We start from the raw sequence: 21,559 nt of genomic DNA on the forward strand, positions 1-21,559 counted from the left end.
AACACTGAAGGTATTATTAATAACCTTTTAAATCTGAAGGGAGATCTAAAGGAATCCACACGATAGAGGTTCCTGCTACTGGAGCGATTCAGAGGGAAAGACGGTGACTATTTGTTGTTATTAAAAAATGCTGCTGATGCTCACTGACCGGCTAGTTAGTGTTGGCTTTAACTAGCAAAGTTTGCGCACAGGAGAAAAGATGACCGTGGGTCCCAGCAAGTCAGGAAGAGGACCGGTTCGTTCCTGATGAAGAGCTAGTTCTGAATAGTGATTCAGCTGTCCACAGTTCTGACCTGTTCATGAGGCCTGCTAACCTCAGGTGGATCCTCTGGTTACTCTCTGGCAACCTCCGCTCTAGACTCTTAGAACAAAGGAAAGTTCTCGCACTCGGACACACTGGCCGTTCTGTGGTTGTCTGGGCTGAGTCTCAGGATGGTCAGGAGGCACGCTGTGAGAATGCCCTGCCCTTGGGAGCCTTCTGCTCCTGGGCCGTCCTGCCCTGGAATTCTCCTTTGAATTCCCTTTAGAATTGTCCACAGAATTCTCCTCTACAGGCTCTCTGTGTTGCCTGTTTTTACCTGGAGGAACTTCAGCTCGTTGATTGGCTGAAAGTTCCATGGGCATCAGAGTCCCACGTGGGTTACTCGGCCCTACCAGTCCCTGATTGGTTGATCAAGGTGAGATATGAGTCACTTACTCCTGACACTTAGGAATGCAGTCCAGATGTCCATCTGGCACTCCCTAGACAGATAGGCACCAATGGATGACCATTGATCATGATAGCCAGGCTTAGCTAAGTGCATTCCCCTTTGGGACCTGTCCCTTATCAAAGGAAACCTTAAATCAGCCTGCATGAATAGTTTCTCTGTGGCTGCACCACAGAGATGAACAGAGAGATGAGGCCTCATTTGGGAAAGCACAGAAACACTTAATTCTGCCTTATTAATAAGCCTCACAGCTACAGTGTATAATCAGTAAGTAGAAAAGAGATAATTTATTGTTTAGATTTTGATCATTATAATTTTGATTGTTATAAATATTATACATAGTGTCTTACAATACATACAATACATATTGTATTAAAAAGCAAATAAGCATGGGAAAAAAAACAAGAGAAAGGAATCCTCTAGTGACTTGAGTGATTTACAGACGCATGCTGTTAGTCACATTGGAGCTGCAACTGTTGTGTACCTTATTTTTTATTTTTGCTGCCACTACCAATTATAAAAACATATTTATGTTCATAATTTAATATCATTCATGTTGCTCAGATCTTCAGCTACTTTTATTTTCAGCTACCAAAATTGCATTTGCATTACATGGCTCCATATTAATCTACAGCACCACAGGTGCCACATATTGTTTTTCTTTGGCCAGTGAAATGTTCAGCAAGCCAGCAGCAAACAGCAGTATCTGTACTTAGCACTGTAATAAGCTAGTACTATAAAGTAACAGCTGCAACCTTCTAGATGCTATTGTTGTGTCCAAAAAAGTAGACATGATCCGGGTGTGTATGAAGCAGGCATTTCTTTTATTACGTGTGCATAAGGGAGCCAAGCCGATGAAGCACTGACTCAACTTATTGATACAAAAGGCTACTAGCCTTGGTATGTGATAAACTGTAAGAATTGTAAGAATATTCTTGGGTCCTTTAATCGTTGTTAAAGCAGACATTATTTACTTCTAGATTTTGTTATTCATGGCTTAAGCAGATATCAGGTGCTCTCAGTTCTGGTCAGGCTGTCTAAGGCTGGCTCTGCCCTTCACATTCCAGGTGCGTAGCCAGCTCACACTTAAGTTGCAGTTAGTAATTTTCCATTATTCTAGCAGGATAGTTAGTAAATTATTTTAGTAAATTATTTTACACAGTAAAACCAAAAAGGATGAAATAAGAGAAATAAATGTTTGATCTCTCACTATTTAATTATGGCAAAGATACATCAAAGGCACAATGGTACACTTCTTGTTAAATACTAATTCCTTTATATACAGACATTTTTAACCTCTCTGTTCCTGTCAGTTGTACCAGAGATCTTCAAGAGCTTCAAGAAAACAAAAATTTTGCCACTGCCAAAGAAGACCAAGGTAACTTTTTTGAATGATTACCGCTCAATGGCACTCACTTCAGTGGTCATGAAGTGCCTGGAAAGCCTAGTATTGTCTTATACAAATTGCACTATCCCAGTCTCCCTTGACCCACTACAGTTTACTTACCACCCAAATAGGTCAGCTGATGAAGCCATATCTCTAGTACTACATACTGCCCTAGAACATTTAGACATTTAGACAGAAGAGTTCAGCCGTTAATGCAATTGTTCCTGCCAAGCTGGTCCCAAAACTGAGGAATCTAAACTTGCACAACTCGGTCTGAAACTGGATACTGACAGGCAGACTTCATGTGGTAATAACAACAACATCTCCTCTACAGAGATCCTAAACCCTAAGGCTTCTGTCTCAATTCTAAGCTGTATTCCTTGTTCACCTATGACTGTACAGCCACTTACAGCTGCAACCACATTATCACATTTTCAGATCGCACCACAGTTATCAGGCTGATCAGCAACAATAATGAGTCTGCATATAGGAATGAGGTGGAGCACCTTACAAGATGGTGCTTTGACAACAGTTTGGCCCTGAATTTCAACAAGACAAAGGAACTCATTGTGAACTTCAGGAGACGTAAAGGGAGCCATACCCCAGTCAGCATCGTTAACAACAGTAGAAACTGTCAGGTGCTTCAGATTCCTCGGTCTGCAGATCTCCACTGAATTGGTTTGGTCCCACAACATTGTAGCCAGTCTGGAAAAGGCAAACAGTGCCTGCACTTTTTGTGGTGCTTAAAGTAATGCAGTATAGGGAAACAGCTACTCAAGAACATTTACAATGGAATCATAGAAAGGGTTCTCACTAATGGTATCACTGTTTGGCACATCAATACTAAAATGCATGACAACAACACACTGCGAAGTGTTGTGGCAACAGCACAGAGGATTATGGGATGTATTTTCCTATCAATCACACCATTATTCACACCAGCTACTGTCGCGATAAAACCCAGTCCATCATTCAGGATCCCAACCAACACCACTATTAAACCACTAAACTAAAGAAAATGCTTTACCCTGATGAAACCTCTCGTTAATCCTGTTGAATTTTGTTTAGCTTTGAAACTTCAGGTTATCTCAAGGCTTTAAGGTAGAGAAGGCACCTTGACCTCTGGAATTCTAGGCAGACAGATAACAAAAACTTTTCTTAATAGTTAACTGTTCTGAACAAGATCTTAGCCATACACCCAGACAAATTCCTTGTAACCGTGGAAATCTTGACGTTACCGAGTTGTATAAACTGCTTGCTTTATATTCTCTGAACATCCCTACTATTGAGGTGTTCCTTGTGTAGGCATCCTCTCATGAGGCACCAGTAAATGTAGGGGTTGTGCTTAACTGGGACAATTATTAATTGTAGTAAGTCACAAAATGATTCTTTTAATGGCTTTAGAATCCAACCACTGTCCAATCGGCGCTCTCTGGCTCGGTGCCAAGCGGTAGTCGATGCGGCCTGAGAGAAATTCCTGCGATGCGCTGCTGATGCTCTCTGAAGACGGGCTAGTTAGTGCTGGCTGAAAGGTCCCAGCAGGTCAGGAAGTGGCTGCAGGTCCCAGCAGGTCAGGAAGAAGACCGGTTCATTCCTGATGAAGCTCTAGTTCTGAATACTGATTCAGCTGTCCACCGTTCCGACCTGTTCACGAGGCTTGCTGCTAATGCTAACCTCGAGTGGATCCTTTAGTTATGCGCTGGCAACCTCCGCTCTCGACTCTTAGAACAAAGGAAAGTTCTGGCACTCGGACACACTGGCCGTTACGTGATGGTCCGGGCTGAATCTGAGGATGTTCAGGAGGAGCCCTGAGGTTGAATGTCCATTAGGCGCGCTGCGTGAATGTCCTGCGCTTGGGAACTGTTCTGCCCCCGGGAACTGTCCTACAGGCGCTCTGTGTTGCCTGTTTTTACCTGGAGGACATGCAGGTCGCTCATTGGTTGAAAGTTTCAGGGCATCAGAGACCCACATGGGGTCAACCTGCCTTACCAGTTCCTGATTGGCTGATGATGAGAAATCATGCACTCTGACCTTAGAGTTGTAAACCAGCTTTGAATAACACTTTCCCGTGGAATCTCAGACATTTAGGCGTCAGAGATGACCATTTATTAAGGTTGCTGTGTCTGAGCTTTGGGGAGTTGTTCCTTATCAGGACACTCTAACAGCTAGAAAAACACCTTAATTGTGAACCAAATGGAATGGCCTCTCTGTATCAAGCACCACTGAGATGAAGGAGAAAGGGACTGGCAAGGGAGCAGAAAACTTAATTCCTGTACTTTAATAAGCCTTGCCGCTACACTTGCACACTTGCTCACTTGTGCAGCTTCATCTCAGGGTCCAGAACTTTGTTACAACAACCCTAAGGCAGTGCACATAATAAACAAACTGTGCAAAGCCTCAGAACTAAGTGCACATCTGCACTATGCACTTTAGACTTTGACTACAATGTTTTTTTTCAGTACCTCATATGTATTCTTCCCTACAATGTATTTATTGTTCTGGTTGGTACTATTTATTATGTACTTTGTACTACTATTTTGTAGTGTACTATCTACATTGTGTGGTGTTGTCTGCTATTCTGTGCATGATCAGTGTAAATAAGAATTCCAATTTACATACTTTATGGCTATAAAATCCTCCCCTACTCTACTAAGCATTTTAGTACCATACAAGCAGAACATTTTCATTTACAGCTAAAGAAATAAACATTTTTTAAAATAAAAAAGGGAAACTTAGGAATGTACTTCAACTGATGTTTATTTACAATTGCATCTGTTTTGTATTTTTCTCTGACCTGGTAAACATGTATTTTTATTATTTAGCTCTCATCAATCAAAAAAGGCTTTTTGTGGATAAATTATTATTATGTCAACAATTTCAACATTTGAAAACAATTCCAACATTATACCTTTCTAAATAACTAAATTACCTGCTTTTTAGGTATGTTAAATGTTACCACAGGAATACAACTGGAAAAAGCATGAATTAATTTTAAGAGTTTGATTTAAAAGGTTCAAAAGGGCTGTCCTTATGTAAGCCTGTCTTCACATCACTCAAGTTATGTTGAGAGTTGGAGGTTATAGGAAGTAACACGTACATATGGATGTAGTCATCTTCACCAACATGGACCTGTAATGAACACAGAAGACATTGGATTACTTGTTGAGCTCAAGTAAAAATGAGAATCACCTTTACATTATAATTAAAATCATGTTTCCAGATAAGTGTTTACATATATATAACAAGGATACATACTGTAGATGCTTTTTCTATCAATTCATTTTCTGAACTGGCAAGTGACAGGTGGAAAGTGCAAAGTGGAATAATCCCTTTACAGGATGCTAGTCCATCACAGGGCAGATAGTCACAAACACATACATTACTTAGCATTGCTAGATTGCAGGGATGAGGCCCTGGATTCAATAACTGAGGTGCAATTATGGTTTATATGTTCTTCCTGTGCTTCTGTGGGATTTCTTTGGGTGATCCATTTATATCCCACTATCCAAAGACATACTTGTAGGTTCACAGCATCTGGGAAAACTGTACCTGGGTTGAGTGTGTCAGTGAGTGCCCTGCAAATGAACTGGCAGCTCGCCCTGAGTGTATCCTGCCTTATATACATTTCCTGGCAAGAATAGCTCTAGCTGCCCAGTGACACTGTGTTGAATTAAGTGGTTAGAAGATGGATGGAACCATTTATTACAATTTTTAAATTTAAGCTTTCATTATGGTAGGAGAACTACAAAAAAATGGAAGCAGACTTTTTCTTTATATAAAACCAATAAATAATCAGACTGCATTACTGCATTTGTTCATGAAGTATAACAACATTTTACCTTAAAGTGATTTTCAACTAATGGTACTTAATGTCACCTGTAAGATGTTATTAGAAAAATAAAGGTATGATTACTACCATACTGTTGAAGTAAAGAGACCCTAATAAATTTTCAAGCACTGCCAAAGTCTGTGTAATCTAAGTACTATATTTATAACCATACTGTATTATCTTCTCTTTGGCTATTAATTACCTCTTGCACTCTCATGTGAAACTGATTCATAGGCCACTGTGGCAGATCCACCAAGCTGGTTGAATGGCAATGAAGCACAACCATTACATGTTAAGCACCTGAACTATGGGCAAATGCAGAGCCCTAGTTGAGTTGGGAACAAGACATGTGTGAGTCCTGCCTCATGAAATTATAGACTATAACCTGATCATCCCACTATGCTTCCACTTTTGTACAAAACTCAGCGAGGTACCTTCAGGATAAAAGAGCACCTGCCTATTATTCACTTGCTCCTACCTCCTTTCCCTTTGGGGAAACCTGGCCCTGGAGATTGAGCTTGCAAATTGTAGTGATCTGTGCTTCTCCCTTGTATTAGATTCTGTCCCTAAATGGAATCCAAGGTCAGTGTTCTGCAGGAATGGATGTACCCTTTAATTATCGTGGAAAGTATACAGATGCAGCCATTCAAAGTGAGCAGTACAGACACGTACCGCAGGTAATTGGCTGCGGTATCGCGTATCATGATGCATTATGACGCGGTGCGTGATTGGTTGACCGACACGGGCACTCGTGGTCCGTTGGTCTGTCGTAGAAAGACTTACTGTAAACGTCTTTACTGTGCCCATTGTAGATATTGAATTTTACAACTGAAGGGAAATCTTAGTAGCTGAGCATAAAAAGAATAGGAGCATACTGTAACGCGTGTGAAGGCCATAAACGATATTAATTTCGGAACATAAACATACAGTATATAGCTGGTCTTGGTACTTTAAAGAAAAAAATACACACCAGTATTCCATTTCTCCCTAAACATTTTAAGCTTCAAAGTCTTTAACTAACCTGATACCGGAGTCAACAAGCATACTTTTAGAATTTGATTAAAAGGGAATATAATATGGAATCATGTATCTAAAGAATTTAATAACGGTATGATTATATCCGTGTACTGCGGCAGGACTGTGTAAGGCTGTTTCGCCTACCTGATCATGCGAGCTGTCTTGTAGCCGACTGGTCTAGGTGCGTGACTAACAACGCACAGATTGTGTGTTCGAATCCAGCTGGTGCTGGACTTTTCTTTTAACAAACATTTCTTCGAAAAAATAGAATAGCGATATTATGGACAATCAATTGACTTTTATATTTCAAAATATCACAACATGATCGATTCTAAGTCATTTTTGATAACAATGAATAGTCACCTTCTTCCCTTCTGGCAGCAGTTCCTGCTTCTATTGTGTGTGTGTGTGTGTGTGCAACAGAGTAAATTTTTATAGAGAAATGGAGGCTGGACAGTATGCGTTACAATATAAACATTTATATTGATTTAAATCGTGTTCTGATTTAAATCGCAAACGCGTGTTTAATAATGTGTTTTTTAATCATAATCAGGCTAATGCATTTCTACATTTTCTGTATGAACCAGCTTAGAGGTTCATACAGAAAGACAGCTTGTGTTTAAATTGAGTGTAAGGTAATTTATGCTTCTAAAGTCATGGTCAGCATTTATTATTGTACTGTGCTGTAAACTTTTTCTGTGCCCAATCACATTATTTTATAGTGTTTTTATTGCGTTATTAAATCCGATGGCGCTGTGCGTTAGTTTCCTGACTCCCATGTCACATGGTCTGTGATTGAATCCCATGGAACTATGACTTTATTTTTTAACAAACATTTCTTTGAAAAAATGAAAAGTTTCCCTTGGTCAGAGATTAAATAAAACCTCACTCGCACCAAACAAATTTATATTTCTAAATATCACGACATGATCGACCGTACAATAATAAATGCTGACCATGACTTTAGAAGCATAAATTACCTTACACTCAATTTAAACACAAGCTGTCTTTCTGTATGAACCTCTAAGCTGGTTCATACAGAAAATGTAGAAATGCATTAGCCTGATTATGATTTCCCAGGAGGTCTCCCATCCAGGTACTCACACCTGCTTAGCTTCAGTGGGTTGCCAGTTGTGAGTTGTAGGGTGATATGGCTGCTGGCTGGTCTACTAGTAACTCATAGCCATTCACAACAGCTGTTCACAAAGCACTTCAGTGTTCTGCCAGGATTTTGTGGTGAAATAGAATAGAATGAATATGAGTCATACCCCTGTACTTCCAAAGCAATTAATTTATCCAAAGTTTATGGATACGGTTGAACATTACACATAACAATTCACACAGCTTGCTGAGTAGGGATTTTGCCTATTAGCAGAATTTCTTGACACTTCAGCAAGAAGATTAGGTCACAAGCAAGGATGTGCCTGTGTCTTTTTTCAGGCCACAACATGTAACATTGAACAAAAGTCTTCAATCTTCAATTTCTCTAGTATATGTCCAGAAGTTAAATTTTGGAGGAATTTCATTGAAATAAAATAATCTCAATACTCTACATTAGAAAGATAATGTCTCCAAATGCAGAAGACTGATGTGTCCTTTAATGTGAAAACATTTGTTTTGTACTGTACCCATCTTCAAAATAAAATCTCATACTTCTGACAAAAATGATAAGCAGTTACAGTAGCTTTATACTGTACCTTGTATTGTCTGCAGCAGCAATTTCAGTGAACCATCTGCCGCCATATCATATCTCGTGCTTCATGCATGAAACATACATTTGCATGTGAAGAAAGATGTGAAGACGGGAGTTTGAATTTAATCCTTTCTGTAGGGGGTTTAGACTTCTAAGTCACAAGCTGGGGTTTATGGCAGGAAAGGGGGTTAACTGATAAGGATTGCAGATGCAAGCTAGGAACCCCCCTGGGTGTAATCTTAAACTGACCATTTGTCCAGAACATCGTAAACTGGCCAAATACCATGAACCCCCCTCTTTACCATCAGACCGAGTGACGTCAGAAACGGAGAAGAAAACACTATATAACCTAAAAGTTTGTAACAGTACGTGGAACAATACTTCGGTTTTGTTGTTTCTTGTGGGAAACAAGACTTCGGCTTTATTGTTCCTTGCATGCAATAAACTCATCTGTTTTACTTCATCTCGGGATCAAGAACCTTATTTCTTCTGTTACAACAAATTTGGCGTAGTCGGCGGATGCTCCAGAAGGCGCCGAACTTCCCATCGGCAGGAGAGACGGTCAGCGCTCACTTTACTAAGAGGTAAGGACTCCTCTTTTTTAAAAAAAAGTCCAGACTCTCTCTGACCGATTGGGAAGTCTCTGTTCCCTGCGAGAATCGCCCGAGATGACGGAGTAAACGTGAGTTTCTGAATTCCTCTGGCCCGGGGAAGACACCGGTGTATGTAATGGGTTGTTTGCTGTAAGCCCAGAATTTGGTCTGGCAGGGGTTCCGCGGTATTGTGTACAGGCGTTCGAAGCTGGTGTATGCCTTAATTGCGCGTGGAGTTTTTGAACGGGTTTTGGACCCTTACCGTGAAGTTCAGGACTGGTGTGGGCCTTAATTGCGCCCGGAGTTCTGAAGGTCAGAACTGGTTTGGGCCTTAATTGCGCCCGGAGTTCTGAGGCTCAGAATCGGTGTGGGCCTTAATTGCGCCGGGGTTCTAGAGCAAGTGGTGCATTTAAATGCACGTAGTTCAGGACTGGTGTGGGCCTTAATTGCGCCCGGAGTTCTGTGGCTCGGGATCGGTGTGGGCCTTAATTGCGCCCGGGGTTCTGGAGCTGAGTGGTGCATTAAATGCACGTATAATCCAGGATTGGTGTGGGCCTTAATTGCGCCCGGGGTCCTGAGATTAGCTACGCCTTGATCGTGCACGGATTGGCGTGGCGTGGTTTTTTGTTTTAAAGGAAACAGGAGTAGAAGAGATATATATGTATGTGTTTTTGGTGTTTTCCTTGTTTGTGAAATACTTATACACACGCACGACACTAACATAAACACACCTCATAATAAAAGAGCAAAGCATTAAGTAGCAGGATTTAAAGGACGTTGAGACCCGAGAATCGCCCTGATTGAGCTCAGTGCGTAAGTCCACCCCGGGGCAAAAGGAGCGATGCTGGCGTTCTGGGGATGGTGAATTACTGATCAAGAAAGGGGGTTTTCGAGGTCTCGTCCCTTACCTGTGAACAGTGCGGTGTAAGTCCTCTCTAAGGTCTCTGAGAGGTATTTAGATCTGGAGGTAACAGACGCCCTTGGCTGAATGAGTGCAGGAAAGCACAGGTTTTTCAAGTGAAAGCATCCCCTTATTGTATGAGCTGTTACCTCACACACGACAAAAGTAAAAGAGACCGAACATGTGTGCTAACTGATGGTTTGAGAAAGTGGTGGAAGGGTCCGTTTATATATCGGAAAAGTGTAAGTTGACGGAAAAGAAGGAGAAAAATATGGGAAAAGCTGTGTTTGTCAGAGGGAATTTGGGGCGAAGACGCCTGTAAAGAAAGCATATGAGTATTGATTGGCAAAAGCACAAGCATGTAGCTCCCACCCTGGTGCACGGCCGGCACCAGTGGTGGCAGATACATGAGGAAAAAAAAAAGAAATTGGGATGTGACTTAAAAGTGTGTTTACGGGGAAAACAAAAAACCCGGAAGAAAAGATACTTTACTCGCTACGAAAGAGTATAGAAAAAAAAAGCTAAAAGAGGCAGTACAGGAGAATGAGAAAATAAAGAAGGAATTAACTCCTGGTCACGCTGCACTGGTTAATGTGCTACAGCCGGCGACTAAGTTATATCCTGCTCTCCCACAGGGGAACAAACAGGCAGGAAACGAAAATAATTGGGATCAATTCCCACAGTGGCCATATGGAGAAGGGGGGTCTGATTGGGATAACACTTGGTATGAGTGTGATAAAGACTGATCAGGGTCTCCCCTGTTAGAGGGAGGGCGCCCGCAGATCTGTACTCACGCTCAAAGTGGGAAAGGACTTGATGTAGCAGGGGCTGGCGCCGTTGATGACAGCGCCACTCTAACACTGTCTCGCACCCCGTCGAGGGGGTCTGCACTCGCACCTACCTTCCCTGATTCCCCCATACGATCAAATCCAAAACCAGAAGATATTGACCGGTGGGCTAAAGTACCGCACCCGAAATTAGAAATGCAGCGAAACTGGAGTGCGCTTCAGGAATTAAAAGGATTAATGTAGAAGTAAAACAAGAATACAGCACATTGTAGTACGAAGAGAAAAATATATTCTCGATGTGTATGTGTTATGAATTTGTCTGCCGGCATGTATGTGTGTAACTGTGAGTTTTGGTATACTAAATGATGATGTGAGTGTGTTTAGCCAGCGGGACTGGCTAGAGACGTAACTAAAGAGACTTGACGAAAATCAACTTAAGGAGATTGGAAAATATAAGAGCGTCTGAAACGTATAAGTACAGTACAGGTGGACGTAAAAGTAGTTAAACAGTTTTTGTATTTTTATACAATTAGTTGCAATAGTGTAAACAATTTGGTTTTATTCGAATGTCTCGAAACCAGACATGCTGAAACGCTGTAGGTTTAGAATCGAGACTGGGGAGAATAACGTCTTGTGAGAAAATCTGTTTACCTTACGATTAGATCCTGTAAATCCCTTGTAGCCTCCCTAAGTCTGTCCCAGTCCAGTGGATAAAAATGTACTGTTAATGGAGTGTTGATTCTCTGTTAGGGGATACTGGAGCACTACTGTCCTGCTTGTTTCACTCCTCTGTTCAACAGTGTACTATAGAGCAATGTATATGGGAAGACGGCAGGAGGCCACAGGAGTATTGGGGCAGCAAGTTTTACTTGCTGAGTACCAGATTTTAATGGGTGGTTTTATCCCAGATCTATTGGGTTGGAATATTATGCATTACAAAGAATGACTATCCAGAACAGGGTATCACGTGGCTTCAACTGACTGTGATCACTCAGTATGTTGATGGTATTCTGAGTGCTTCCTCTGACGAGGAAACCCACAAGTCTGAGTTGCTTCAACTTTAGAGTGTCTAATAGAAGCAGTTATGATAAGGCCCTTTGTGTCTAGCATTGTGAAATTTTAACAGGGCCTGGGTGCAATGTTTTTACGGGGTGCACAACTCTTAACAGATCTGCTTAAGTGGGGAGTGCAGTACAAGGACAAGATTGCCTTGGTTTCAGCAGCAAAAGCCGCCTGTAATAATTTGAAACAAGCTCTCTTACAGGTGCTGAGACTTTTCCTCAGAGGGATCAACCATTCTTTGTATGTAAGTGTGGAAAAAGGGTTCTGGGCAGCTGTGCTGACGCAGGAGCATGGAGGTAGGCACTATTTTACCATTAGATGCTGTAGCCAAAAAGTGGGGGACTGTGAAAATTTAAGGAAATGTAATACTGTTTACTGATGGGTCCTCTCTGATGCATGAGGGAGAACAGAGAACAGGCTGAGCTGTTACAACAGATTTCAAGGTGCTAACAATTGGAAAAATGCCCCTCCACTGCCTCAGCGCAGCAAGCCAGTTAAGAGCACTGATGGGAGATTGTAAAAAGAAAGATGTTAAAGGGTTACTGTATATGTATATAATGTATGTACTGTATTTAACCCCTCATGGACGGCATTGTATGAAATGAGTTTGTAGTTCCCCATTTGCCTCTATTATGAGATGCTGTGGACACTATTTTAAACATTTTAGGAGTGTCCATAGGAAGGTATGTTCTAGAAAGAGTGAACTTCTGTTTTGCCATTATTTTTAATAAGGACGTTACATGTTTACACTTGGTGCTCCTACTAGAGGAGAGGATATGATTAATCTAGGCTTATCACAGAAACTGAAACACATCTGGTTGGTGAGTCTACTGTGGGTAAAATGTTACTGGTACCGCATGTTGTAAAGCTCGGTATTTTCTCTCTTGGCCTGACTTTTTTTAATGTCTGAGTGTTAGAATCCATGTTGTTGCTTGTAAGGGAACGGTAGGTGCTGTGATTGACACAGTCAAAGCCTTGTACAGAGATACCATTGTAGCTGTTTGACAGTATTTTAGATGCCCTTAGTTAAAAGCATGGGAGGAAGTACTGCCAAGGGGAGGGGGGGGAGCAAGGATTTTTTCTTTGAGTTTGTGAGGCTATTTTTTGTTATATTGTGTTTCAGAAAGCAAGAAAATAAAATTTACTGTATGATAAAAAGAGAAAGAGCTGGAGTAGATCCTCAGATCAGTTTGCTACCAGCAATCAAACAAAAAAAATGGAAAGAATTGTCTCCTCCTGATTGGAACCTTTCTTACTGTCTTATAATTATAATCCGTCCTTCGGATGAGACGTAAAACCGAGGTCCTGACTCTCTGTGGTCATTAAAAATCCCAGGGCGTTTCTCGAAAAGAGTAGGGGTGTAACCCCGGCGTCCTGGCCAAATTTCCCATTGGCCTTAACCAATCATGGCCTCCTAATAATCCCCATCTATGAATTGGCTTCATAACTCTCTGCTGTCCTCCCCACTAATAGCTGATGTGTGGTGAGCGTTCTGGCGCACTATGGCTGCCGTCGCATCATCCAGGTGGATGCTGCACATTGGTGGTGGTGGAGGGGAGACCCCATTACCTGTAAAGCGCTTTGAGTGGAGTGTCCAGAAAAGCGCTATATAAGTGTAAGCAATTATTATTATTATTATTATTATTATTATTATTATTATTATTATTATAATTTATCAGGCTACCTTTTCATTTCCACTGAGAGAAGGAAGTCACTGCAGCTATTTTATTCTTCATTGCACAATATGCTCTAAGTTAGCAAATGAAACATGAATACTTATTGAAATAAATCAAGAATACGATTAACATGAATGTATAAACATCCAAACTATATTTTATCACATTTAATTATTGGGTTAGCTTTTTATTGAGCCAAAATGTTATAAATGTGTGAACGTCTGTAAAATGGAAATATTTATATTTTTCTCTTTTCTGTTACCTGCCTGACAGCATTTTGTATCCCATTCTGTATATTACTGGAAAATATTAGACCCAACCTAAAGAATTCATGGGGGTAGTGGGACACAGTACTGCAAAGAGTCTCCTAAAGGGACAGAGCTATTAGTACTTATGTGTTTGAGTCTGGAGAATATAGTAAACTCTAAACATTAAGGGAATGCATGGAATCGGAAAATATAAATTGCATAGTACACAAGACTTAACTGGTTTTATTCTAGGAAAGCAGACAAGACTGAGTCATGGGACTCAGAGGATCCAAGGCTAGACTGAGTATAATAGGCTTTGGGTTTCTATTGTGACATCTACTGTAAATTACAGAAATGTTAAAAGTAAACAAAATAAAGTAACTAAAATGTGGTCTGAAATCACCCCTTTAGACACCCCTTTTACTTCACTGGTGTCAGATATGAAAGGCAATAGTCTCCCGTTCTGTCTGCTGTGTGTTGCAGCAGAGGGACTCCCTGCAGCTGAAAGGGGCAGAGTAACTTGCATGCCCTCTAGTACAGTTTACACATGCACGACTTTAAAAGTTAGCAAGACAGGTTTCGATTCACATTAGCTGGCGAGCCTTGTTAAAAAAACGAATGATAATGTAACATGCCACTGTTCATGAACAAAGTTATACTGAGATTTCCTAAGATACGCGATTAAAAAATAAATAAATAAAAATTTGAATCTCCTGCGGAACACATTCCATAAGAATCAGCGGTTTTACAGTATATATCGCCTTTAAAGGTGGCTTCTCAAAACGCTTTACGGGATAAAAACAACCAGAACAGCAGCAACAACAATATTGTATTTCGTTGCACTTTGAAAACCAAGTAATAACTTAACTATACAGTACGTGCAAACGTTTCGTATGTTGCTGTCGTGAATGCCTGCGTACCCAGAAGTATCTTATTTGCCTTGAGTCTGTCTACAGTATATCTGTCCCACTACCCCCCTCTCTCCCTCAATTCAATTCAATTCAATTCAAGGTGTTTTATTTGCATGACAGATGGGTACAATTCTTGTTGGGAATGTATACTTTGATATTTACACCCGGCGCAGCACCGAGGGAGCGTCTGCATTTATAAATTGGTTTTTAAAATTAGTCAAGCAATATGAAGCATCTCCTTTTACTTTTAAGTCCCTTAAATACATTGAGCACAGCTTTCTCACCATCCTTACACAAAGCAGAAACTGTCCGATGACTCACAGTACAAGTGGAAAGATTACAGATTTTAATCGTCTTTAATTTTGTCTTTAATTTTGCCTGTGGAGTGTATCTTATTAAGCTCTAAAATGCATTTTGAGCGCGGTTTTTGACTTTTTTATTAATTGCATTTTGGGCGCGGACAGCACATACAAGGGTTAATGAACTGCGCCAAGAAATTTAAAATACTATTCTTTAGGTGTGAGGGTAGGAGTGGACCGCAGCAGGCATAATCAGCAAACCAGGAAAACAAAGAACAGGACAGGTGAGATGTGTATCCAGAAAGCGAGTGATCAGAAAAAGGAAATGGAATACGCAGAAAAAGGAAATGCTTTACAGGATAAAAACAATAACAACAGTAGTGGCTGGGCAAACAATTTTTTTTATCGAAATACAAATTGAGATACTGTATAATGATGTGCATGAACAAAGGTATACTGCAATTTTCCTTAGATACGCGATTAATGCTTCGTAGGAGGAGGCGGTCTTTTCCTCTTGTCTAACAGTCTGTCCACAAACAAAACATTCCTGTTAGACAAGAGGAATTGAAAAAAAAAACAATTTTGTCAATGAAAACCGGTGTGTGTCTCTCTCTGCTGGATGTCCCTCTCACAAACTGCCGAATGAATAAAATAATTTTATTGAAAACACGTTTGCGATTGTCTGGTATTTAATTTGGTCCCTTTTAACTGTTTTTCGATCTACTGTATTGCTTTGAGATGCCACTTTTAAAGGCGATATGTAAAATAAAGTTTTTTATTATTGTTATAGAGAAACATGATCAGATTTTCCCTGGTTCAGAAAAAAGATCTAAAGTGCTACACATAACTTTCTTAATTCGATGTATTTAAAGCAGTGAACTACTGTAGGTGTCACATAACATTCAGAAATACAATCACGTATTTGACAAATAAAAACGATTATAATCTAATCCTTCCACGTTTGATCCCAAAATCCCAAGAAATATAAATCTTGACGGGTAGAAAGCTATGCTGAAAGTTTATTAAGATACTTAGAAGACAAAGATACTGTATCAATTTATGTTGCATTAGCCTGATTATGATTAAAAAACACATATAATTAAACACGCATTTGCGATTTAAATCAGAACACGATTTAAATCAATATAAATGTTTATATTGTAACGCATACTGTCCAGCCTCCATTTCTCTATAAAAAGTTACTCTGTTGCACACACACAATAGAAGCAGGAACCGCTGTCAGAAGGGAAGATATGTTCAAAATATCGCAAATATCGATCATGTTGCGATATTTTGAAATATAAAAGTCAATTGATTGTCCATAATATCGCTATTCTATTTTTTCGAAGAAATGTTTGTTAAAAGAAAAGTCCAGCACCAGCTGGATTTGAACACACAATCTGTGAGCTGGTAGTCAAGCATGTAGACCAGTAGGCCACAGGAGAACTCGCATGAAGAGAGAGGCGAAACAGCCCTACACAGCCCTGTCGCAGTATACAAATATAATCATATCGTTATTAGATTCTTTAGATACGCGATTCCATATTATATTAGCAGAAAAGCTTAAAATGACCACTTTTTCACACGCTATTTCACATGCTAGTTAAATACTTCGATGCTTAAAATCGTTAGGGAGAAATGGAATACCGGTGTGTATTTTTCCTTTAAAGTGCCGATTCCTGGAATCTGACTGGCTGACACCCCTCTGAAGTGGTTCCATAAAATCTGGTATACGGAAAAGAAAGCGTTGATAAATACAAGTGTCTTTTAATACACTCTTTGCTGTGCTCTTGAGGATCCTTGTGATATTTTAAGCTCTAGTTGAATGATAAGTGTCGCATTTTAAATCATTTTTGTAGTTAGAAATTATGAAACGCCCTGTTAAAAGCAAGGAAGTTTTTATGCCCGTTGAAGTAAAACAAAATGCCTGACAAAGTATGGCTTGGACAGATTCCAAGTGCTTGTACAAATGTGCTAAAGATATTATACTTTGAGTATACAGCTTGTCCAAAGTCATCCATTATTAATACTATTAGTAATTTCTTCAGTAAAAGCTTTGATGCATAAATATTTCTGATAAAGGTAGGTTGTGTACTTTTGTCCAACTGAGCAATCTTGCTTTCATAAAATATACCAACATTTTAATGACTGATGATTAACATGCTGTAATACACAGTTCAAAATTAAAGGCTCAAATGCTGTACATGAGAAGTTAAGCTCCCCCTGGCGGTTTTACAAGGCGACGCCGGATAGTTAGCCACGTGACACACGTGAACTGCGTGTACCGCGACACGCCCACCGGGGTATGCCGCGAAATACCTCACCCATTTTGAATGGCTGCATCTGTACACAGTAAAGGCCTGGTTATGGGCATGAATTCAAGGAACATTGGACATCCATGTCCAGACTTCAGATTTTCTATATGTCTTACTCAGTATGTCCTTTAGAAAGAAATACAGAATAAAATCAAGAAAAAACGACAGATTTTATTGGCTTCTTTAAAAGTCATTTGTTCATGCGGTAGCACTCTCTCTTTCCAGGTTTTCTCTAATATGTCTACTTCCTTGGATAAAAATATATATATATATAAATTTTTTTGAAGATAACCATTCCAGGTCCTATCTGTGACTTCCAAAAATAGTAAAATAATAAAAAAAAAATGTTGGTGCTAGACAGGCTATAGAAATACCGGTGCTGCTTTATTTCTGACAAACTGATCCACTTGATTGAAGGACACAAATAAAAGAAAAAGCAAACAAAATGGAAAAAGCTAAGGACATCCAAGAGCTTCTACGTCTCTGAAAATGTTAGATCAGCCATTTTGTTTGGCGAATATCATTTCAGTCATTTGGAAGGACATTTGAATGCAATTGTTCACCGAATGTTTGCTGTTTTACAAAGTAAGGATAATGGGTTTTATGTGTTTTGCGAATTTTTTCCTTTTGCAATTGTATTCTTGCAGGAGAATTGATAAATTATTGATGGGTTTTGTAGCTTCTCTGAACTGCCACACCAAAGAAATAGTCTTATTAAAATATTTTGTTGGTTTTAACTGGTCACTAAATATATTGTTGTGAATTTTTGGTTTTCTTGTGACATAAAGTTTATGTTGTGTTTTGATTTTGCTGGTAAAAAGTGAATGAATGCATGTGAAATATTGCCACCAGCCCAACCTTATTCATTTGTTGATATATTTCAAAATAGTTGTACTGCTGTGGAAACAAACTTAATGGTTGAATTTTGAGGATTTTGGAGATCACATGAATTTGCAATACTTAGAGAAACAATTAAAATATATTGTTTATGGTAAAATTTACAAATTTTACATCAAGAACAAAATCGTGAACTTTGTGAAAGTACTGTTAATCGAATTCTTGTCTCAAACTTGCATTTTGGAGATCACTTGTATTTGTAATTCTGAGAGAAACTATTAAAAATATTTTGTTTATGGTAGTGAGAAGTATAAGGTTAAAGGGAAACTGCAGTCCCAAGTTCTCAGACTAGATAATAAATCTTAATAAAATAAATTCATTGTTTTTCTAGAAAACATTTACAGATTTCAAATCAAGAACAAAATTGTGAACTTTGTGAAAGCACTGTTAGTCAAAATCTTATCTCACACTTTCATTTGAGTTCCCTTGAATTGTGATGCTTCTTATTCACTAGTCTCTGTAATGACTAATGTAATGCAATGTATACATTGTAAAGCAATATTTCTATTGCATTAAAAAAAACTGTGTTCACAAGCCTGCTTGTTTACAATGTCATAGGGCTGCACATGTAACCGGAAATTTTCTTGCCTCTTTCTGAATTGCCTTGCCCATAAAAATAGCAAAAAAAGAACTGGAAAATGTGTTTACTTTGTGATACAAGTTGGAAGCTTTACAAGGTACAATGTAAATTTGAGTTTTATTGCAGTTTGAAAAGCACTCATCAATGCTGATTCTTTCAAATGTACATGTTGAGTCAGATATGCCTGTCATGCCAGACTCTGGGAACAAACTTCACAGTAGTCCATACTGTGATAAGAAACTGTTCACAGGAGAAAACTGTTACAGAAGTGCTTAATTCTGTGTCTACTTTTAGAGCTCTTTCAGGTGTAAATGAAGAATGATCTAACCAAGAGACTGATCATAATCATAGAATGGCCTAATTGTATTAGGAAATTCAGAGACTAGACAGTTCCTGCAGTGTTCTTCACCTATTTAAAAAATCTAATATGCACCAGCTGCATTCAATTTCTCTCTGACAATCCTGTACAAACGTCCGCATTTATGATATTTTATCTGTTATGTTCCTCAGTTGCCCTCCTGTGGCTTAAACTAATACAGATACACTAGCTCAGAGGGACAGCTTCTGCACTGTACCAGGTAAACAGTTTACAATTTGCTTTTTAGTCATAAATTATTTAGTAATAAATAGCCTATCCAATCTGCTGTGATTATGTGTTTAGAGTTCTGGATCTCAGTCTGAATCAAACTTAGTACCCAAGATATGAGAGACAGCAGTGCTAAAGTGCATTTTAGAATCTAGCATACAGTATGTATCCACACACAAGGATGTTGTGTAGAATGCACTACAAAGACCTCATTTGAAACATTGTGTACAATTGTGATTAGCACATTGCAAAAAATATATTACTGCTATTCCTAGCAGTAATATTGCTATATTACTGCAAAGGAATTACTGCTATTCGTCTGCTCCAAGGAATGTATATATTGGAATATATATTTTGTTATTTATTTATTAGAATTGCGTTTCAAACAGAATTTCAGTCAAATTCCAGTTTACCCTAAAATATAATATAAAGCATGAAGTTCTAAATGCGGCTATTTGGATGTTTTTCAGTCACTAATGAAAAGTTTCACACCTCCTTTCGTAGTAAGGTGTATATTGACATTAGTAAAGAACTCATTAGAAGAGTTCACTATCTATAACCAATATAGACGAGACTCTGCTGAGCTATGATCCGCTGATATGCAGTAAACTGTTTTAAAGGGTAAAAAGTAGTATCTATAGTGATAAATGTAATTATTCTAATAGATTTTCAATTGAGTTGGCCTTTGTAAGCTCTTAAGCTCTGGTCCTAAAGAACCCAAAAGATCTGAGTTTTGTTCAGTGCCTTATTTGTATAGTGCAGTTCATTAACTGGTTTGATTAAATTAAAAACGATATTAAACTATAATGAAGGTCACTAAACAGTCAAAATAAAGTGGTTTGATTACATAATTCACTTACCTTAATGATTCTGTGGGTACATCCAATCAAGCTGTTTATTATGTATAATGTTGCAGTAAAAACACAGTAGATCTTCCCCGTCTTGTATTCTACCTCGTGTTTCAGCTTGAAGTAAAAATGTTTGCTTTAGCTATGAGTACAGAGACATTATTTAACATTCTTTAAATTATATTTTTTTCACTAAATTAAAATTACAAATGAGCACATAAACAAAATGGCACATATTACTAATTGTGCTGTGCTATGTTCAAATATATATATAATATTGTCTTGTTTTATTCAACAGCACTCTCTGCAAAAGGGACTAAGCAACAAAGTAAAGGTGATTTGTAACAAAGATCCATACTTTCATTCAATTCTCCTTTAATGTCCCCTTAAATGTCATACAGCTGTCTAATGTTATACAGCTTGGTGCTTAAAGGAGTGTTTTGGGTTCCAACAACCCTATGAAATGTACGCCATGTATGCAATTTTAATTGTAACTCTTTTTGAATGACCCTGATGCTCATTTATTTTCACAATTGACCTGTAAGACAAAATCTTGTTTTTGATTAAAATGTTTTGTTCTTGGATAAGAAATTTAAATTATGAGAAAATATATATTTTAGTAAAACATGAGTAATTGCATCATTATGACAAAAACTGTGATTCCAGATCTTGGACAGTCTGGACACATTTTGACTGCAAGAATTTCTGTGGGTTCTAGCAGATGAAGACTCACCTCATCACAGATCCTCTGTTCATCAGAAATAGGACTTTTAGGACCACTCCACTCTCCAAGTTCAGTATTTGTCTCCATTTTTATTACAGAAGTGAATATAACAACAAGCAGATGTTACTGTTGATAATTTGTACCTCACAGTAACTGAGTCTCTTGAGGACTGGATAATCAGATTCTCCCTTCCTGCTTTTAAACACTACAGCTTCAGGTTCCACTTGTATCACCACCAATGGCTATTCAGAGCCCCACCCATGGCCAGTTAAAAAACAATAGGGAGAGTCTGAACTGTTGGTATGTTATTATTTAATCTTATTTAATTAACTTAATGTAAGATAGTATAGACCAGCTGTGCATGTCATTTGCACAAGTTACATTTTTGTTGTTGAAGAACGGTCTAAGAGACTATGAATTTTCTTCTAGTTGTTGCCACACATCATAGAATCAGTGATCAATTCTAATAATAAAAATAATAGACTTAATCATCGACAT

The 21,559-nt window shown here is 38.8% G+C and overlaps 1 protein-coding gene across 1 annotated transcript; it reads right to left on the reverse strand.

The window, feature by feature from the left end:
• Positions 1-5,085: 5,085 nt before the first annotated feature.
• LOC148647019 (cystatin-B-like) lies at positions 5,086-21,212 on the reverse strand. Its single transcript, XM_088609482.1, has 3 exons — positions 21,071-21,212; positions 20,350-20,454; positions 5,086-5,223 (listed from the first exon to the last, which is right to left on the reverse strand). Exons 1-3 carry the CDS (start codon positions 21,146-21,148, stop codon positions 5,086-5,088), a joined length of 321 nt encoding a protein of 106 aa, XP_088465608.1. The 5' UTR covers positions 21,149-21,212.
• Positions 21,213-21,559: the final 347 nt, after the last annotated feature.

This window comes from Lepisosteus platostomus, chromosome 16, assembly GCF_059453375.1.
Source record: "Lepisosteus platostomus isolate fLepPlt1 chromosome 16, fLepPlt1.hap1, whole genome shotgun sequence".
Classification (NCBI taxonomy): domain Eukaryota; kingdom Metazoa; phylum Chordata; class Actinopteri; order Semionotiformes; family Lepisosteidae; genus Lepisosteus; species Lepisosteus platostomus.